Below are 22,232 nucleotides of genomic sequence, written 5' to 3'. Positions count from 1 at the left end.
CCACCATTATTAATTCCTCCCTGGCCACATGGTGTGTTCTTGCCTCCCTCCAACTGGGTCGAATCACACCCGTTCCCAAAAATCCTAACGCAGATCCCAACAACCCAAATAACCTCTGACCCATCTCTAACCTCCCTCTTCTCTCCAAAGCCCTTGGAAAATGTGTCCTGCTCCAACTTGATAATCACATCAACACTTTTGACCTCTTTGACTCACTCCAATCTGGCTTTAGAAAAGGTTGCAGCACAGAATCTGCCATGCTCAATATAGTGAACGACATTCATCGTTCACTCGACAAAGGTGAATCATGCCTTCTCATTCTCCTGACCTATCCGCTGTCTTTGATACTGTTAACCACTCCGCCTTACTAAACACTCTTAAAGTCCGCTTTGGCCTCAATGGCCATGTCCTCAACTGTTTTACCTCCTTTCTACAACACAGAACCCAACAAATCAAAATTGACAACTGCCTCTCCACCCCCACTCCTTTCTCTCTCGGGTGTCCCCCAGGGATCCCTTCTCTCTCCTGCTCCCTTCAACCTCTTCAGGGAACCACTCACCCTCATCCTCAAACAAGCAGGAATAAATTACCACCTTTATGCAGACGACACACACTTTACAATAAGAATAAATCCCACTCCGATATCCTTCACCTAAATGATACCCTGACCAAGATCCAATTATGGTTCCACCATAATCATCTCAAACTCAACCCTAAAAAACCTGAAATCATTCTCTTTGCACCTAAAAACAACCCACTTCCCATACAAGACAGGATCTCTGACCTTAATGCTCTCAACTGCTCTGTCACCACTTCTAATTCAGTTAAGTCTCTAGGCATCACCATTGATAATAACCTTACCCTCACCTCCCACATAAAAACCGCAGCCAAAGGAGCACTCTTCACTCTCTGTCATCTCAAGGAAATTAAGCCCTTCATCCCAGCTGATGACTTTAAAACTGTTGTCCAATCGGTGGTCCTGTCGAGAATCGACTATGGCAACGCTTTCCTCGCTGCAACACCTAAAGTCCACCTCGCTCCACTCAAATTTGCGCTCAACATAGCACCTAGACTTATCTCCGACTACAAATGTTTCGATCACATCTCCCCCGCCCTGAAAACCCTCAAATGGTTACTCATCGAAGGCAGATCCACCTATAAGATTGCATTTATCACGCACAAAGCCCTTCACCAAAACACCCCATATTACCTCTCAGATAAACTCCACTAAGCAGGCTGCGCACAACTGACGAGGAACACAACCCCCCTCACTCTTATCCACCCCCCACCCCCATCCCCCCTGTTGAAGAAGTAAGGAACTCAAGTTCGCTCTTTCTCCGGTAACATTCCCTCCGTCTGGAACTCCCTGCCTAAAGACCTACGCTGTAACCCCTCCTACTTCAACTTCAAAAAAGAACTCAAATTGTTCCTCCTCAACAAATACTGGGGTCCTTAATTCCTACCTCCGACACTGATCTCGCGCGCTGCGACCACGTCATGTCCCTCTCTACTGCCCTCCAATTCTATCCCCTACCTTCTCCTACCAATCCTCCCTCCCTCACGCTACTCTTCCCCCTCCCCTCCCCCCTGCTCTCTATATCTACTTATGACTCCTAGCCCTACGCACGATCTCCCACTGATTTACTACTCCTGCTACTCCTACTCTCGTCTTCCCTTCCTTTTTCTCTTCTTCCCCTCCTTTTTCTCTTCTCTCTCAACCTCCCTACCCACGTTAGTTTAACATAATGTTCTGTAAATAGCTTTCGTATTTTATCTGCTTTCTTTGTTATATTGGCTCTTGTTTTGCTCAATTTTTTTTTTAATAATGTACCTCCTCACATTCCTGTAAAGCGCTCTGATACCCCTGGGTGTAACCATCGCTATAGAAAACCTTAAAAATAAATAAAATAAATATATAAAATAAATGTCAAACTTAATTATTCCAATTTGGATTAGCATCCAATTAAGCCACTTCTGCTCAACCCTTGCCACTCAGTCACCCAGAAATACTGCCCTTTCCCTATCACAATGAAGAGCATCACTCACCGCACTGATCTTTTTCCACTGTCGGTCCAGCTCGGCTTTCTCATTGGTCTCTTTGAAACGTCTTGTTTTGCGCCCCTCTGACATCTTGATGCCATATTGGAAAGCAGCTCTGCGAGGGAAGAGAAAACATGACAACTGAGAAGGAATGCTTTTGCTAATCACAAAAAGAAAGAGTAGATAAAAAAAGAACCTTTAAGACCTTGATAAACTATTATGGGGACGATTTATTGCAGTTCTTTGTTTTTGCAACTAACTTTATATTGGTAGTATATAGTAACATTAATCTTTTCTATATTACCTGCTCCCAATTTCTGGCAGTGTGGTATCAAAACAACATTTTATAGCACCCCTTAACGAGACATGTAATACTTTCTGTCTTCTACTAATCAGGGCTAACAATTCACCATGAGACATCACTTCGCCCTTTGCTCAATCTCTGCAAGTGATGTTGCACTGTAAAAATAACTAGTTACTGAGGAAGAGGGAACGGAAGACGGAAGGCCATTCAAGTCTGCTTCCACTGCAAAGTTGTGTGACGAGAAGTTTTAAAACCTAAACCAGATCATCACTTGGAAACAAGGCCGCTATTTTATGTATAAGAATTTTCCTTTCCAAGTCAGGCTGTACCTTGAATTGTAACGACAATCTGAGCTATGGAAGAACAAGGCCCTTTTTTAGGTCGAAGACTCGTCACACTGCTGTAAGCAGTGAGGGCGGAGCTCCGAAGATTTAATGTTTTTAGGTATGGGGGCTTGAACCCGCCTCTCTCCTCCATTGGCTGGCTTCCTAAACGGAGGCCAGCCATTGGAGGAGAGAGGCGTCACTCCAATCAAGCCCAGTCTCTTTCGGATTAGGGGGCGTGTTTTTTGCGTTCTTTCGCCCTGTGACGTTATCCGTCACTCAGAACGCCAAAAACACGCCCCCGATTCCAAAATTTTCTGAGCTTTACGGCCGCCATTTCTATCTGCTCTCTTGCAGCGTGCTCCTCTTTCTTCAGGAGTAGCCTTGTCTTCTTCGTCCCACCGAACCACCTGACTTTCTCTAAACCTAATTTCTCTCACACTCCGTGTCCCCTCTCTCACGCTCCCAGCCTACGCCCCGCCTGTGACTGCGGGGAGAGAGGTTCACAAGTGAGGAGTCCGCATCTCTGCTTTCCTTCCCTCCCCAGTCAGCCCGGGCTCCGGTGCAGTTCGGGGTCATATTTCCGCGCCCCTGGCTCACGTCGGTCCCCCCCGATCCCCCTTCCAAGTTCCCTTCTGCCCTTACCTCTCTGGCTCGAGTGTGCCCTCCCTCCCGAGTGCATGCCCGTCGAGAAGCACTAGCACTGCAGATAGGAGTTCGCGAGGAGTCGGCAGGGGAGCATAGGCATGGGATGGAGGAGGGGAAACCCACCGCTGGGGTCTCACACAGAGCCGGACTGCCCTTAAATCTAGCCCCGAGCTACACATTCAAAAGCATGGGAGCCGCGCTCGAAACTAAAGCGCACTGAGGACAGGCGCCAACTCAGAGCCGAACTCCACTGGGGAGCAGCGCCTCTCAGAAGCAGACTGCACCCAGGAGCTGCACGCACGCACAACGGAAACCACTCGAGACTGCCCCCCCTGGGAATCGGATCGCACGGATAATTGGCCTGCACCCGCCTCTTTATTTGTTCTACGCTTCTTGGCACTTTCAGATGCAATTCCCCAGCACTTAAAACGTTCCACGAAGTCGCGGAGAGGTGAACCCAAGGTGGCTGCACTGAGGCAAGTCTGTTTAACAAAAAACCCTCGGGTATGAAATGTAGCCTGCACAACAAGGGCCAAGCCTCGCCATCCGTCATCCTGGTCTTACTACTGCCATCTCCAAGGGGCATAGACTTGTGCTGCCGCCATTGTCTCACCTAGCTGTTGCCGATTTTAATGCTTGTACAAAAACAGAGCTCCTTTTCCTGATTTTATACCTTATATATGGTGTGCCTATCCCCACCGGGATGACCACCTTTGTGAAAGAGATTTTGCGGTATTGTTTAGGTTACCAAATTTACAACTTAAAATATCAAACCCATCGATATCATGGAGGACCACATATGAATCAAAGACTTAATAAAAATTTGTCATTCATTTATTTATAAAAATTGTTTAAAAAATCATAGTACCACAATTCTGTTACACAAAAACAATGCGAAATATATATTCACTTAATACAACAATGCTTATGACACACTCTCTAAAACATTTTATAGTTTAAAAATTGCTTGTGCAGCAATGTTTACCACAAACATATTCATACATCATAATTGTAGAGCAATATATTAATAGGAACAAACTGTCGACGCGGCGTTTCGGTGCCTCTTTTATTCTTGCACCTTCTTCAGGACTTGTTCCCTGATTGGTCACATCCAGGTAGTTTTCCCTGGATCTTTTTTCTCTATTATTATGAGTCCGTTTAACATCTGCTCATATTTTTCATTCCCTTTGTTTATTTAAAATTTCTTAAAACTCGATATTCTTGGTCTTTCCTCAGAATGTATGGAAATTAACCACTTCAATACGGTCCTATTTCCATTTTTCCTTTGATCATTAGGAGGACGCCTCTGGGAGCTCCCTTTCACTTTTTCTTCTCCCTGCTTCGTCTTACTGGATGACAAGAGTTACTTTTTATTTACTTCACTCTTTTGTGTATAGATCCACTCTGGGGTTGGCAATCTTTTAGTTGAAGCCTTTTTGACTTGGCTTACACCTTTGGTGGTGGGAGCTGAACTGCGTGGCGTCCTCCTTCCCTCTGAGTCTTCTCGATCGAAGGAGGACGCCAGATGTTAAACGGACTCATAATAATAGAGAAAAAAGATCCAGGGAAAACTACCTGGATGTGACCAATCAGGGAACGAGTCCTGAAGAAGGTGCAAGAATAAAAGAGGCACCGAAACGCCGCGTCGACAGTTTGTTCCTATTAATATATTGCTCTACAATTATGATGTATGAATATGTTTGTGGTAAACATTGCTGCACAAGCAATTTTTAAACTATAAAATGTTTTAGAGAGTGTGTCATAAGCATTGTTGTATTAAGTGAATATATATTTTGCATTGTTTTTGTGTAACAGAATTGTGGTACTATGATTTTTTAAACAATTTTTATAAATAAATGAATGACAAATTTTTATTAAGTCTTTGATTCATATGTGGTCCTCCATGATATCGATAGGTTTGATATTTTAAGTTGTAAATTTGGTAACCTAAACAATACCGCAAAATCTCTTTCACAAAGGTGGTCATCCCGGTGGGGATATGCACACCATATATAAGGTATAAAATCAGGAAAAGGAGCTCTGTTTTTGTACAATTGTTGACCCAATCCTTTTCCTGACAGAAAGGGTAGCTCCCTACTCACAACTTTGCCGATTTTAATGCGTCGCCCCCACAGGCTTGTAAGGGGTGGGGGGAGGGGCATAGTCTCGGCGCCGAACAGGCGATCCTGCTGGATGTGTCTGCTATGTGAGGTTGACACCAACATTTTTGCACACTTTGCGAGTTGCTTAGGCAAGGATTGTGACTTCGGGATGACTTCCTTCAGTGCTCTGATCAGCAGTGACCCGTTCTCTTTCCCAAGATCTTCAGTAACATTACCCTTCCAACAGACTAGTTTATCGTCAGCCTGGTTAGCACTCACTCCTCCCTCAAGAGTACCTCTGCAATTGGGCAGCAGTTAAGCCGTTAATAGGTCTGCTGGAGGTTTGTGAACACTGCAGAAAGCGAAGATTGACTGCAGAGTGTGTGGGTACATTTCATTATGTGCCTTCCTGTTTGTGCGGTCTTTTGTGATTTGTTAACACTCCTTTGAAGATTTATTGTGCAGAAAATGCGTGTCTGCAGGATGTGTGTGTGCATATCAGCAAAGTATGAATGTCCAAAGGGTGCGTGTATTCCAACAGTGTGTGTGTATATCTTTTGTGTGCTGGACATGCATATATAATTCATTTTTTACATATGATTGTGGACAGTCCTTTCTTGATAACGTTCAGCATAAGTGTGTAAGTGCAATCTGTATTTGTTGTGCATGTCTGCAGAATATGTATTTCAGTCATGGTGTCCCCCCCCCGCAGGGTACGGGCAGACAGACATGTCTGCTGGGTATGATTTCTCTGCGACATCTGTGTGCGTTTATTCAATTTCTTACATTTCTATTTGTTTTCTTAATAGAATACCGCATGTGAGGTCTGGTACGGTGAAGTGGGTGGGGGTATTGTGGATCGTAATGTTGTGGAAATTCGGAGCAGCACGGTTGGGGGAAGATGGCGAGAACTGTCTCTGCTGTATGTTGTTGCGATGGCTCCTGTATACTGTAATATATACTCGCACTATGAATCGGACACAGTGCATCTTTACATGCAGGCGACGAGGATGGGTAAACCGGTGGTGGATGCCCCTGTACCAATGACAAGAGAACCGTTTTTCCCCCAGAGTTTTTATATAGCGCAAACTTGACCCGAAGGTATCCGGTATCAGAGCGCTTTACATGAGCACTAGTTGAGTTACATAAGGACACATTCCTTTTGTTAGGCACGGGGAGATTAAGTGATTTACCCAGAATTGCAGGATGTTAAGCGTAGTTGCCGAGACTCTAACCCGGATAACCAGATTTGAGGTCAGCCACCCTAGCCGTTAAACCACATCCTCTCCACAGTTGTTATTGTTCCTGGGTTTAACAGCATTTTATTAGTTTATTGACAGTTACACTGCCAAAGTTGAACCTCTGCCACACTTACTAAGGAAAAAAAGTGAATTGGTATAGGGTGTTGATCAAAACCCCTTCTTGTTGAGTTTAAGACTGCATTATATCTGCAAGAATGGGATAAACCCAAAGCAACATTTGTTGCAACTAGACCGCAACCACACATCTTTGGCCAGTTTGAAAGATTTGATCAATTGAGCACACGCTTTTGCGGATCTGGACATGTTTTGAAACACTGATTTACTGTAAGAGGACTGTACGGTCAGTTGACTACAAGGTCCATTCACCTCAATGTCACCATTGGCGAACACAGTAGTCTCACCGTATATTTTGAATGCGGCAGGTTAATTTGCACTGGGGGCTGTACTAACAAGCCATTGCAATGCAATAGGTCTCGCCTTTACGCGTTTTTAAGCTATTGGCATTGTAAATAACAACGAATAGTTTTCTTACCTGTCGGTGTAGTTTTGCAGCTTGAAGATCTTTCTGGATTCACTATGCTGTGCATTATTCCGCGGTCTTGTGGTTGTGTCCGGATTCGTAGTCTTTTCTTTGGGGTTTTTTTTTTTCGTAGCCCAGGTGGGCGTCGGCGTCACACCCCCTTGGGTGTATTTCCGGTGACGTCGGCATGCTTCCTGCGGAAGCTCCCACTCTTGTGCGCCATCTTCGGGTTCTTTTTTTCCGTGTTTCTTTCGTTTCCGAAGTAATGGCAATGTTCTATTTAGTTGGTATTTTACCGCTTTGTACTTTTAAAAGTTCCCTTTTTTTTTGTTAACCACCTCTTCTCTCTCCAGCCTCATCTTTCTGGCGGAGGTGGGTGGGTTCGCTAGTGAATGCAGAAAGATCTTCAAGCTGCAACACTACACCGACAGGTAAGAAAACTATTCGTTTTGCAGCGTGAATCTTTCTGGATTCACTATGCTGTGCATAGACTTTGTAGCGGTTTCTCATCTCTGTGGCGGCTGGGTGGAAGATGAGCGTTGGGTGTTGAATATGTGCTGTAGCACCTTCTGTCCAACTTGAGCTTCCTTGTTCATTTGAATATCCACACAGTAGTGCTTCGTGAACGTGTGCACCGAAGCCCATGTTGCCGCCAGGCATATGTCCTCTATGGGTGTGTTAGCCAGGAAGGCTATTGTAGCGCCCTTCTTCCTAGTGGAGTGGGCACGTGTCCCCTCTGCCAGTTCTTGTCCTGCACGCTTGTGGCAGAATTGAATTGTCTGTGCGATCCATCGTGCAATGGTCTTTTTAGTTACAGCTTTCCCCATGAAGCTGTTTGCGAATGACACAAAGAACTGTTTTGTTTTCCTGTGTCCCTTTGTCCTTTCAATGTACTGCATTACTGCCCTTCTGGCGCCCAGGGTGTGCAGAGCTCGCTCTGCGCTAGTTGTTGGTTTTTGGAAAAAACTTGGTATCTGTATAGACTGGTTCATGTGAAATTTGGATACCACCTTCGGCATGAAGTGTGGGTCAGTCCTCATCACAACTCTATCATTATGTATTTGTATGTAGGGTTCTTGTAGCGTCAGCGCTTGAAGCTCGCTTACTCTGCGTAAGGACGTTATTGCAACCAGGAAGGCTGTTTTCATAGTTAGCATCTTTAGGGAGGCCTTGTGAAGTGGTTCAAAGGGCTCTTTTATGAGTTCCGTTAGGACTGTGTTCAAGTTCCATGCAGGTGGCGGCACCCGCTTGGGTGGTGCGATCCTTTTTGCTCCTTCTAGGAATCTCTTCACCACCTGTGATGTGAAGAAGCTCCTACACGTTTCTCCCCTTGTGTAGGCCACTATCGCTGCCAAGTGAACTCTTAAAGAGGATGAGCTAAGGTTCTTCTCCAGCAAGTGCGTCAGGTACCGTAGCACTGTGGAGTCCCTCTTCATTTTATTGTAAAGTCTTTCCTGTCTGCACCATATTGTGAATCTTTTCCATTTCGCAACGTAGCACTTCCGAGTGCTGGGCCTTCGTGCCTCCCGAAGGACCCTCAGGGTGCTTTCTGGTAGTCTCAAATGTGCGAACTCTATGTCCTCAGGAGCCACGCTACTAGGCTCATGCTCTCTGGCTCTGGATGTAGTACCTCTCCGTTCTGCATGGAGAGTAGGTCTTTCCTCCTGCTGAATCTGTGGGGTGCACACTGTGTCATCTCCATGATCTGCGAGTACCATGTCTGCCTCGCCCACTGTGGTGCGACCAGTATCAGTGTCATGTTGCTCGCTCTGCACTTGCTCAGCACTCTGTGCATCAGTGGTATCGGGGGAAAGGCGTAAGCAAATGTCCTTGACCAATCTATCCATAGGGCATTCCCCAGTGACCCCTCCTCGGGCTGCCTGGATGAGAAGTTTTGGCATTTTGCATTCTGGCGTGTGGCAAACAGGTCCACCGATGGTGTCCCCCATCTGTCGAACAGGTACCTTGTCTCCAGAGCATTGAGCTCCCACTCGTGGGATGCCGATGTCTGCCTGCTGAGCCAATCGGCTTGTATGTTGTCCTTCCCTGGTAGGTGTATGGCTAGCAGGTCTATCTTGAGAGGGATGGCCCATCTTCATATCTCCGGCGCCAGCGTTGAAAGCGGGGCTGACTGTGTGCCCCCCTGCTTGTTGATGTAGAACATCGCAGTGGTGTTGACTGTTTGTATCAACACCTTGTGTTTGTACAGTCTTGTTTGAAAGGCTTTCAGTGCAAGGAAGATAGTCTTCAGTTCTAGGTAATTGATGTGCTTTGCCGCATCTGTTGGCGTCCACAGTCCCCTCACCTTGAGCTCCTCCATGTGAGCGCCCCATCCCTTCAGGGATGCGTCTGTGGTGATGGTCCCTGTTGGCGTTGGGGGCGTTAGAGGCTTTCCCATTGTTATGTTTTCCATGGTCCACCATGCCATTTCCTTCTGCACTGCTTGCGTTACAACCACTAGATCCTCCCAACTGCCTGTAGCTTGTGACCATTGCTCCTGTAGCCATTCTTGAATGGGTCTCATGTGGAGTCGTACATTTGGTACCAGGTGGATGCATGATGCCATCATGCCCATGATCTTGCTCGCAGTCCTCACTGTCCGAGCTTGTCCCTTCCGGTAGAGGCGAGTTTCCTTCACCAGCGCCCTCGCCCTCTTCTCGCTGGGGAACACCTTGCCCTGTAAGGTGTTGATCTGTGCTCCCAGGAAGATCTTGACTTGTTCCGGCTCCATTGATGATTTCTTCCAATGGATGGAGAACCCCAGGCTTATGAGCGTGCTCGTCACTGTATGTGCGTGCTGCTTGCATTTCTGGTATGAGTTTGCTTTCACCAGCCAGTCGTCCAGGTAAGGGTATACGTGCATTCCTTGCCTTCGTAGGTGCGCTGCGACTGCTGCGAGGCACTTTGTGAAAACCCTTGGTGCTGATTTTAGTCCGAAGGCCAGTGTCGTGAACTGGTAGTGGCTTTCTCCAATGGTGAACCTGAGCATGTGTTTGTGCTTTCTGTTCATTGGGATGTGCAGGTAGGCGTCTTTGAGGTCTATTGTGACCATGAAGACCCCGGTCTGCAATTGTGGGAGCACCTCTTGCAGGGAGGTCATTTTGAATTTTTGCGTTCTTATGAATTTGTTCAGGAACTGTAAGTCCAGAATGGGTCTCATTGTCTCGTCTACCTTTGGTACCAGGAAGTACGTTGAGTATATTCCTGTGTTTCTTTCCTTGAAGGGTACCCGTTCTATGGCCTGTTTCCGCAGGAGTTCCTTTGCCTCCTCCTGAAGACACTGCAGCTGCTTGCTTGCTAGTGTTTTTCTTTTTGGTTTTCTGCTTGTTGGCCTCCCCTCCAACTCTATGCAGTATCCGAATTGGATAATGTTGAGGATCCATTTGTCTGATGTGATTTCTCTGCACTCTCGGAGGTAAGATCTTAATCTTCCTCCCATTGGTGTCATGTGGTCGTAGGTGTCTAGTTTGTCTGGACCCATCTGTACGTGCTGCCCCCTGGGATCTTTTTTGTGGGCGGGCACACAGAGTTTTTTGAAGTCACTTAGAGGCGGGCTGCTGTCCCCCTCTTCTGTTCTGTCCACGTCCATTTCCTCTCCCACGAAAGGACTGGCCTCTTTGTTGGTATTGCCAGGACTGCTTCTGCTGCCCCTGTTGAGCCTGCGAGTCTGCCTGGTGCGCTTGTTGGAAAGCCTGGTGTGATGTACCTGGCTGGTTTCCACCTCTCCCGCCGGGCCTCCGTGACGGGGTGCCCCTTTTGTTGCCTCTGAACTGCAATGCTCCCATGGATCTTGCTGTTTCGTTATCTTTCTTTAGTTGACTGAGCTTTTCATCAACTGTTGTTCCGAAAAGCGTGTCGCCGTTGAACGGTGTGTTCAGGATGCTGTGTTGCACCTCCGGTTTGAAACCTGAGATCCTGAGCCAGGCGTGTCTCCTTTCCGTGACACCCATCATCATGAGCCTGCTGGCGGTGTCTGCCCCATCTAGGGCCGTCTTAAGGCAAGAATTTGCCGCGTTCTTCCCTTCTTCAATCAGTTTTTCGGCCTTCTGCCTGGCATCCTGGGGCAGGTCCTTCACCAACTGCCCCAGCTACTCCATGATCTGGTACATGTGCCTGTTTATGAGGGCGTTGGAATTAGCCATGCGCCAGTGGGTCACGGCATTCCGTTCGATCCTTCTGCCCACCAGATCCATCCTCTTGCTCTCCTTATCTGGTGGTGGACCCGAGGTAGTGGGTACGTTAGCCCTCTTCCTTGCTGTGGCCGTGATAATGGAGTCTGCGGAGACCGTGCCCTGAATGTAGGCTGGGTCTTTTGAGGAATGTTTGTACTTTTTCTCTGTTCTGGGAGTTACTGCCTTGCATGTTGCGGGTTCCCTGAATGCTTCCTTCCCCTGAGCCAGGACGCTGTCGAGCATTGGAAGGTACTGGCTCCTTGTTTGTGTTGGGAGCAATGTCTCTAGAAGGAAGTCTGCTTTCTGCTTCTCTTCGTCGAGCTTGAGCTTGAATGCTGCTGCGGCAGATTTTATCACCGAGTTGTAGGCCCCGATGTCGTCCGGCGGCGAGGGCCTCGAGGGGTATGTGTCGACCGCCTCCTCCGGGCTGTCGGTGTCGACATCTATGTAATCTACCTCCTGTAGGTCAGAGGGTGCCGACTGTGCGTCCGTTCTGCTGTCCTCTTCCTCCCCATAGTTGTAACTATCGTAGGGATTCTCGTACCCTTCATGGTCGTCGACCACCTCGACGTCCTGGTCTTGTTCCTCGGCGACCTCGTCGATCTCGTCTTCCTCCTCGACTACTTCCACCACCGGTGGCTTGGTCTTGTGAGGGATCGTGAAGGCTTTCATCTTAGCGTCGAAATCTTTCTTCCGCTGCATGATGTTCTCCATTTCGGCCTCGAGGTGCCTTCTCTTCTTCTCCATCTCGGCCGCGTGTTCTGCGTCGGATGGATCAGCCGTTCTTTTCGGCGCTTGGTTCAGTGCCGAGCTTTTCGGTGTCGAAGTTTTCGACGTCGAACCGGATTTTGGCTCTCTGGTCGTCGTCGTTAGTTTAGGGTCTTTCTCCCACGGCGTCGATCGATCCTTTTGGGGGACGATTTTCGACGTTTTCTGCTGGTCAGCAGCTCTCGGCGCCGGGGACTCCTTCTCGGAGGATCCGCTGGGCCTGTAAGTAGTCGCGGACGCCGCCTTTTTTGGCGTCGGCGCTTTCGGGGTCTTGCCCTCGATTTTCTACTACCTTATCAGAAGTCTTCGTGTAATCGGTCTCTACGACCGTGTAGCGGTCGTCTTCGGCGGCAGCGTTGTCTTCTTCCTCAGAGGACATCCCCAGCTTGTAGAGGGACGGAGTCGGGGCCTTCCCTTGCAGGGTGGCGTGCGCTACCCTCTGTCTCTCTCTCTCACACGAAGGGTCTTCGGGGCGAAGGCGGAGCAGGCGTTGCAGTCCCCGCTTTCGTGGTCCACCGGTAGGCAAAGGTTGCAAACCGGGTGCTGGTCCTTCTGCGCGTACTTGTGGTGGCAGTTACGGCAGAACTTGAACGGCGTGTTGTCCATCATCGAGCGTCCAGGGGCCCCTGGTCGCGTGTTCGTCGACGGTCGTCGAGGATCTCGATGAAAAACGCCTTCTCCTTGCTGATTGTTCGTCGATGAAGTCCCCTGGAGTCTTCAGATGACTTCTCCTTGTGTTTTCTGTCTTTTCCTTCCTTCTTTCTCCACGGGAACGATCCAGACCCGACCGCGGAAAAAAATAATCTGAAGATGGCACCCAAGAGTGGGAGCTTCCGCAGGAAGCATGCCGATGTCACCGGAAATACACCCAAGGGGGTGTGACGCCGATGCCCACCTGGGCTACGAAAAAAAAAAAAAAAACAAAGAAAAGACTACGAATCCGGACCCAACCACAAGACCGCGGAATAATGCACAGCATAGTTAATCCAGAAAGATTCACGCTGCAAAATGCCTATTTTCGTTTTTTAAAACCTAAATAAAAGGCATTGTCATTTACAATGCCAATAGCTTAAACTTGCGTAAATGTGAGACCTATTGCATTGCAAATGGTTTAGTTTAAAACGGAGCGTGGTGCCGCTTCAAGGACACCGCGCTTGGTTTCTTTTTTTATTGATTTTTTTTTTACTTTAACACTGAGCGCTGTATCCTTGAAGCGGGCGCCACGCTCGGTTTTAAAGAAAACAAAAAACAAACAGAGCGTGGTGTCCCTGAAGCGGGCATAGCGCTCATTAAGAAAGTTAAATAAGAAATTTAACCGAGCGCAATGTCCCAGAAGTGGAGGACGCACTAAATATGAATGTTAAATATAAATAAATAAGGTGAGCGCAGTGTCCCTACTCCAACTCCACCCTCCAAATCCACCCTCCAACTCCACAATCCAAGTACTACTACACCCTCCAACTCCACCCTCCAACTCCACCCTCCACTCACTCTACTAAATAGCATCTAATGTATAGTACTTACTGTAATACTGTACTACACACTCTGCTACACTCTCTACTACTCAATATTACTCACTCAATTAGCCACTCTATACTACTGACTCTTTACTACTGAAACTAAAAATACACTGTATATGTAAGGGTGTGGCTGTGCATGTAAATGTGTGTGGCTCTAGGACTCTTTACTACTCACATTCTCACTATTTAATACTCACTCTTTCACTTTTTACTACTCGCTCTCTAATACTCTCGTTATTAATAACTCTCTCCTACTCACTATCAACTACTCACTCTACTACTTACTCTGTGTGTGGGTGCTACTACAATAGGTCTCGCATATGCAAGCAATTAAGCTATTGGCAATATAAATAAGAGGGAGAGGGGTTGGGCTAACGGCTAAGGCGCTCGACCTCGGACCTGGGGATCTGGGTTCGAGTCTCGGTAACAACGCCATAAACCTCCTGTGATTCTGGGCAAATCACTTAATCTCCCCGTGCCTAAAATGAAAGTGTGCCCTCATGTAACGTAACTGGTGCTATGTAAAGCGCTCTGAAACCTGATTCGGTTCGGGTCTAGTTCGCGCTATATAAAACTCTAAAATAAAATAAAATAAAAAAATAAAAAAAAATATAAAAATGACAATGCCATTTATTTATGATTTTTAAAAAAAAAGAAATGTCATGAGCACTGCCAATAGCTCTACCTTTAATAATGCCGAGACCATTGCATCGTAAATGCTTGTTTAAATATAATTTTAAATACAGCTCGTCTTTTAGGCTGTAGCACACCTATAGATACAAGAGGCACACAATTAAAACCACTGCAATAGACTTAACATATTAATGATCAGATAAGCAGGCTTAGTTAAATTTAACTCTCATTTCACATTAACTGTAGTTTATGTGATTATATCAATGGAATTTCAAATAGAAAACTGGAAAATATATTAAAGGTGATTCTAATATTTGACGCAACGCTTCTTAAAAACTAGTTGGGATTTGACAGCTCAGAAAAAGAATCACTAAAAAGAAAGAATTTGAATCTTTTGGTCACTGGATCTGGCCCTCCCTCTCCCCATTCCAGGTACAACAGTACGTAACTTAGGGCTCCATTTTGATCATGATTTGCCTTTGTCAACGAAAATGAGTAAGCTAGCTCCCAATTGTTTTCTAATTTCTAGAATTCTAAGAACATTTCTATCCAAGCTGTCTAAAAGATTCCATTCTCCGATTGCTCAGACAGCCTACCATAGTCTGTGACAACACCACTGTAATGCTCTTTCTTGATGCCCCTGAATACATTATCCTGCGCCTCCAACAATGAAAAAACACAGTTGCCAGAATTGCCTTGTCTCTACCTAAACGTTCTTCAGCATCTGCAGCACTTAATGCCCTCTACTACTGGCTCCTCTTGAAAAATTGCATAATGTTTAAAGTACTTTGTCTAGTTTTCAATGTTACACACAATTCAGCCCCTTCTACAGTCACAGGAAATTCAACTCGTATAAGCCATTTCGGAGCCTGAGGTCTGCCTCAGTCCTTCGACAGAAGGCTGCACTTTTTCTATCCCTGCACCTCGCCTCTGGAACTCTACAGGGAGACGTAAAACAGTAATCTCCGGTGTTCAGTGTACGTTAAAGGCAGTAGTGTTTACCAGACTATTGAAAATAGTGAGGGTAAAGCTGGAGCAGTGAGGAGGTTTTGGACTGAAGTACATTTGCTCAGGGTTGCAAAAATAGTAGATATGGGTGAAAAAGCAGACAAACTGACTGACAGAATGAATATTCCAGAAATTCACACTCACTTGGGCAAAGCCTCTTTGTTGTTCATATAATCACTGTATTCTTCCTGAGTATCAAAGTCCCAGCGTCCCAGGGGGCCCTTCTTATTGCCCTGCAGTGAGAATCAGGAAAAAAAGGAATAGAAGTAACATTTAAATATTAGACTAACATAAGTGGCGAAAGAACAATCATGGACCTTAAAAAAACATGAATTGGTCATTTGTACTTCACAGAATCAGAATTTAACAACAATAAAACGTATAGACAAACTGGTTACAATTTTCACAAAATACCATTGACAGAAGTAGCAAAAAAGTATGCAATTATCAAACAGCACATTATTCCCTCTATCAGGATTCAGACTTACTGTCTCTTTTGGTAGCAATAATAGGAAAATGAGTACTGCACACGCCCATGCATGTGGTGTATCCAAGTAACAATTGCAAATAAGAGTTGGTTAAGATCTGTGATGGAGGGTGCACCATTTTCTCAGTCACAGTTGGTCACATTTGTGTAAGTTTTGTTTTAGGATAGAGGCAACTATAATAACGTCCATGAGATGTGTGCTACTACCAGCAGCATGGCTTTTTGTGCAAAGCAGCTTCCACGCTAATTCAATTATTAGGGCAATACTACTGTTATTTTACATGGATTTGTAAAGCGCAATAATCTCTGGGCACTCAGCATGAGCCATGAATGAGACAGAACAGATGTAATATAGGGGCTTGTAAATAGTCATATTTCCCCGATTTCCATACATAGTCAGCTTGCAAGTGGTTACTGAACTCATTTACTTTGCTTTTCTCAAGTCAGAGCATATTTCTGAATAGAATAAAAAGAGTGGGGGACAACACACTCTTTAAAAGACAACGTACCTGATCCATTTTGCTATAATCCACCTCTTCATCACTATCCACTGCCATATCGTCCATTCTGAGAAGAAAAATAAATGGGTTGCACATCAGAATTGACTTCCAGGACAAAAACCCCATTCTCCTGGCCATAGTTTCTGCAACATCACAACTTTCCTACACCCCCATTACTCAGTGTTAACTATTTTTTGTGATGACTTTCTGAACCCTGGTGTTGCAAGGATTACACAGGTTGTTTTGCAAGGTGTTTAAATCTAATTGAAGGATAAGGAGGCAGGAAATAAAGCCCTGTGGGAGAGCTTATATGTTTATCATCAGCTAAAAAATACGTCTTATGGTAGATGTAGGAAACATTTTTTTGCAGTTATCCCCCACCTTTTGCCCCCTTTTTAGCTACTAGATGCTGATTTTAGACTCTGACAGTGCACTGAGGCCTGCTAACCAGACCTCAGTGGCAGTGTTCCTTCCCTAAAACAAGGTGTTGTCTAATTGTGCTTCAATTGGCTAATGACTTTAGCATCCCTGTAAGTCCCTAGTAAATGGTACCCCAGGTACCTAGGGCATCACATGCTAAAAAGGGTCCCAAAGGGCTGCAGCGTATCGTATGCCACCTTAAGGGATCCGCACTCAAATTCCCCATGGACTGCCACAGCAGGCTGCTTGGCATGGTACAAACCATGAGTGAAAACATGGCATTTCACACTCCTGTGTGTAATGCCAAAGTCACTGCATCTAATATATGTAAGTCACCCCTATAGCAGGCCTTTGAGCCCTAAGGCAGGGTGCATTATATTTAGGCTGTCCAGAATTCAGTTAAAATCGATTGTGCCCGACATTACGCTACCGGCTGCAAATCAGCTGACTCAGCTTAAACCGAGTGTTGCTGATTTTTTTACATTTGTTGCACTGCTTGGCCACTTGAGGGAGCCAAAGCAGTAAAAAACAGCATCCAAGCTACGCATCGGTAATTCCATCGTACCATCTCGCCCTCCTCCAGCTGTTCATGGTGTTCTTTGCTCCCTTCCCCCCTCCTTCTGCTATTGTGGCCATGCTTGCTCATCCCACCCTCCTCCCAGTGTCCGTAGCTTTGCTGGCCACCATCCTGCTCCTGTCCTATGCTACTTCACCTTTGGCAAAAGAAAATCTATGCTTTCGCCTAACTCGAATCGGGCCTGCCGGATGCACACATATCACTGTGGCAGGCGCCTTGATCACAATTCAGCTCTGCTATCTGGTCACTTAATTTGAGTGCTTCTAGCTGTGCAGTCGACTCTCCACCTCTCCTGCCCACAGTTTCATTTATGAGAGACGCATTTGGCCCTCCAGGGGGTCCATTCTCTGCTGGTAGCAAAGTCCTCAATGTTAACATCTGAGGAAAGGTACTTGATTGAACTCCTGACTGATGGCTCGGTTACAAATTAAAAGCACTCTATTTCTTTGATGATGCAACAATCGTACTCGCTACTCTTTTTTTGTATTTGTGCAGCATTTAATCTCTGAGGTTAGTTTGCAAATTATTGTTAATTTGGAATCGCTGCTGCTGGCTCTGTGTTGGTGTTGGGAAAGGGACCATACGCAGCCGATGGCTTCGGTTCAGTTAATCCCTTGGGGCATTTACTGAAATCGGGGCTCATGTTACACAGAGGAATGCAACCTTATGTGAAGGTGACCAGGTCATTAAATTAATCAGATAATTTAAGGAAGCCCATGTCTCACTGTCCAGGATACTTATTTGGGCTGCTGGCTCGAGGCAAAGACAGCTGAAGCACTAGTGGTTAAAACTGGCTCAACATTTCAGCTGCTTATGCTCGTACTGCGGTATAGATGGGTCCTTTTAGTTATGCATCGTGGGACCAGCATTTCAGCAGTCTATCTAAGTCTTCCAGGAATGCAAAGCATGTTTTAGTTGGTAATGGTTAGCTCAGCATTTCATCAATGTTATGTACATTTTACAAGAAGGAGAGTTTAACATGTTTGTTAATACTAATTGTCTCAGCATTTCAATATTCTTTGTATTTTGTTTTTATCCCCTGCCTCTCATATAAATAAAATTCAATATAAACCTCGCCTGTTTTTGCTGCATGAATAAAAACCTGAGGTTAGGAAATATTAATAACCTGTGCAGGCAGAGCTTGGGTACCTTTAAGTTGACATCTGTACATTCTACAGTACCTTGAGGCGTCCTCAGGACCACATTAAGCAGGTCACCACATTGGCCTCAGAGTATACACACAAGCCAAACATACTAACACAGCAGGGAAGTGAATCCATCCCAAAAAAATAATAAACACGCAAGTCAGAAAATAGGGGTGTAGTGCAATATATAAGCAAGTCACTAAGGGAGTAATGTAGCATCGAGGCACGTTACAAAAGGGAGTACCTCACTATATCCACGTAAATAATAATTGGGGAGTTAGTTGTGAGAAATTGCCAGGTCATAAGAGGAGTGCTAAACAATATGCTGGCAACCCCAAAAGAAGATCTTTATAACACGCAAGCAGAGCACAAAACTGGCTGTTGAATAGCTAAAGAGAAAACCTCAAAAGCGGCACATTCTATATAAGGGCCCAGAAAAGCGGTACATTCAAATATAGGGAAAGTCACAAAAGGGCCGCTTTACTGCTTACAAGAAGGGCATTATGGGGCAGGTGGCTGTCAAGCTGCAACCGTGGACCCATTTCACACGCACATTTTGTCTTTTTGTACATGGTTTGGTTTCAAAATTCTGTCTCCAATGCTACCCCTTTGAGAGGCGCTGGGGAGGGGGTGGGAGGAGAGGGGCACTTTAATATATTGTGTTTGGTATCAAACACCTCATATTAATACACCCAGACTGATTCCATTGATTGATTTATTCATACATGCACCTAGAGGTAACCTCTGAAAACTACCAGCCCTCTGGCATGCTGGCTGATATATATATATATAATAAAAATATATTAAATATATATATATATATATATATATATATATATATATATATATATATATATATATATATATATATATATATATATATATATATATATATATATATATATATATATATATATATATATATATATATATATATTCGGGCTGGACTGTTCCCATGAGGCACAGGGTCAGACTGATTTGCATATGGCCATGTCTGAACTGGGGTGGCGGAGTGAGCTAAAGAACGGTGATGGATTAAACCCAGATCAGTTGACTGGGGGTGAGTGTTTGTATTGTCAATGCTCCGTCCATCACCACCTTTGGTTTTTCTATGCTGGCTGACTGGTCCAGTTCAGCCTGCCAACGCAGATGAGTTTCTGACCCCCAGGAGTGAGAGTCCATGCTCTCAGTAGGCCAGGAACAATGCCTGCTCTGGAGGGAGGTGGTTTACACCTCTTCTAGGAAGGCTGGTAAATTAGCATTCCAAGAGAGGGAGCTTCAACGAGCCAATTGCCTTTGGTATGTAAATCTGGCTTCCCTAAACTTGAGGGGATACAAGTCCCCCTGAGCAGGCCCCATTTGGAACCAGGACAGGTGGGAAAATTAGTAGCTAGAGAGGCGCGTCACCTTGGGGGTGGCAGAATTAGAAATTCTTGGACAAGGTTATGCAAACTTTCCACAGGAAGTGGTCATAGAGGGGCCGTAGTGACCTCAGGGGTAATTACCTCATTGGCTACTACCCTACACTCCCCCAATGCCCCTACATCTATTATTTAGGGGAGTCCCTGGCACCAGGACCTAAGCTGAAGAGGGACACTGAAGAGCCGCAAGAAGCAAGGCCTGTGGAGAAGCAACTGACTTGGTGCCAACCCTGCCAGCCTGCCTGCTGTTTCTGACAAAGGTGCACCAACGTTGTCTCGTCCTGCAGCTGCTGAGCCTCCAAAAGCCTGGGAGGACTGCCTGCCTTCAACAAAGACCCAGGAAATCCTGTGGAGTAGCGTTGCTTCTTCCCTGCATTCTACAGGCACTCCAAAAGAATTGTGAGGATTCTGGTTTGCTTCAAACCAGACACCGAAAAGCACCACTAACTGCATCAGTACCCCCTAGCCTGGTTTGAAGTGTGCCAACAGGGCCAACATGGTCCCCCGACCCTCAAGAAACAAAGCCCACCTTGGGTTTTCCCAGAGTGGACTCACCGCCACCTGCTTCAGACTCTTTGTGCAAGCCCCTTCAGCCACGAGTGTCTCCGGTAACCAAAACCCGACTCCTCAGAACACCTCTGCACCTGGCCGCCCGGCCCAAGGAGAAGTGGACCAAAGGTGTCCCCACATCCTCATGAGACCTGAGCCCCCTTGTTGGTTCAACCTGACTGGTCTCCTAGTCCCAGCTTGCAGACTCTTTGCTACTGGACCGTTCTCCATTGAAGTGAATGGGAACCCAACGCCTTAACTCACCTCTGCACAGACGCCTCAGAGCCTCCCGAGGTGACCTGTTGATGTGGCCTTGAACCTTGCCCCATACTTGAATCACGTCCAGGATCTGGGGTCCGTAAGTCACGGTGAAATGCCCGAATGCAGTACATGTTTTCTCCCCATAGGATAACTTAGGGCACCTGATGCTGAAACACATCTCTGAACCTGAACGCCCCATAACCTCCCAAAATGACCAGTTGGTGTGGCCTTGGACCTTGTCCCATACTCACCTTAAGTCCAGGAGATTGGCCCCTACGGCACGGTAAAGTGCTGAATGCAGTACATGTTTTACTCCATAGGATAACATTGGGCACTAGACTGAACTGGGCCGCCCCGGGTTCCGGTAATCAATGGATGGGCTTTAAGTCCACTTTAAGCTTTTGGTAAGCCCACAATAGGTCTTTTGCAACCAGGCAGTTTGCACTGCCTAGTAGGAGTGACCTAAAAAGCTTTAATTGTAATAAAACCTCTTCCGTGCCAGGTGCCTCGATGCTGTTCAACAAAAAACCACAATAACGTCACTGCATCATTATTGCGGGTTGCAGCTTCAATTCCTGGATTGCCCATATATGTTATGTCCTTACAGAAAGGTACTCTTTAAAACATCTGGACAGACTACTTACGTCCCCGGATAACACTCTGCGTAGCTGTTTGACATTCCGAAGAAATCCCCCAACTGTTGCTTCTTATCTTCATGCTTCTTCAAAGTTTTCAAACATTAAGGAAAAAAACATTTTTACAATGCGTCATGTGATCCCGGCAACTCCTACAACTGGTAAAGGAGTCTTACACACAATGGGAGTTCTGAGCTGCTGTCTTAGGCCAGTGCATCCTCAAAGCCAGCCACAGTAACCACAATAGCAAGAATAGCAATATTTCAGAGAACACTGAGCTCATGTCATGTCATAAACTAGCTATTTGGAGCATGGTTCTCCTCTGGCTTACTGCCTATGATGCCATCAAAAGGGAAATCAACAAATGATATTTCTCAGCCAGCAATCTCATGAATGCAAAAAGCATTAACTGAAACAATATTTAGGTGAATGAAAGCACTCACGTTGGACTTAAGAAATTTCTAAGTGGAGAGTTAACAGAAAAACCTTAAGATATAAAAGGTATCTTGACTTCAGCTGCGCCTCTGCTGCACTTTTCAATTTAGAAAATGTTTCTAACTTTCGATTTGAGGTGTGCTTGTGTGCAACCAGCTACGTGAACTTGAAAACATATCCCTCATTATACAGCACTTTGGAACAAGCATAGCTACTACAAAGGAATAAGCACTGCAATCTTTATTATTTTAGGCGGGCCCATTGTAAGCTACTTGTGTCCTTCCCACTTGTCAAATCCTGTGTGTGTTCAGTATCAGGTTCAATGAAACAAGTGGATTGAGAGGTATCCATTAACTGCGGTCAATTTATCACTCTGGCGCATGAAAATATTTAATAGCCTTACAGAGAACAAGAATAATATTATTTGCACCTTAATTCAACATTCCAAAACACATTTAATTTCTTTGACTCAAGCTAACAGAAATAATTGAACATTTTAATC

General features: G+C 45.7%; 1 protein-coding gene across 1 annotated transcript in view; it reads right to left on the bottom strand.

The window, feature by feature from the left end:
• IK (IK cytokine) overlaps nucleotides 1-22,232 on the bottom strand; it is a 197,607-nt gene that overhangs the window by 14,325 nt on the left and 161,050 nt on the right. The window contains exons 15-18 of the mRNA XM_078653439.1: nucleotides 21,305-21,388; nucleotides 16,297-16,354; nucleotides 15,445-15,533; nucleotides 2,047-2,155 (exon numbers count right to left, since the gene is read on the bottom strand). Of these exons, the coding sequence (XP_078509565.1) occupies nucleotides 2,047-2,155; nucleotides 15,445-15,533; nucleotides 16,297-16,354; nucleotides 21,305-21,388 (340 nt within the window). The remainder of the gene's footprint in view (nucleotides 1-2,046; nucleotides 2,156-15,444; nucleotides 15,534-16,296; nucleotides 16,355-21,304; nucleotides 21,389-22,232) is intronic.

The sequence above is a fragment of the Lissotriton helveticus genome, chromosome 7 (genome assembly GCF_964261635.1).
Source record: "Lissotriton helveticus chromosome 7, aLisHel1.1, whole genome shotgun sequence".
Classification (NCBI taxonomy): Eukaryota; Metazoa; Chordata; class Amphibia; order Caudata; family Salamandridae; genus Lissotriton; species Lissotriton helveticus.
Note: the sequence above shows the minus strand (reverse complement) of the source record. Positions and strands in the feature narration are given on the sequence as shown.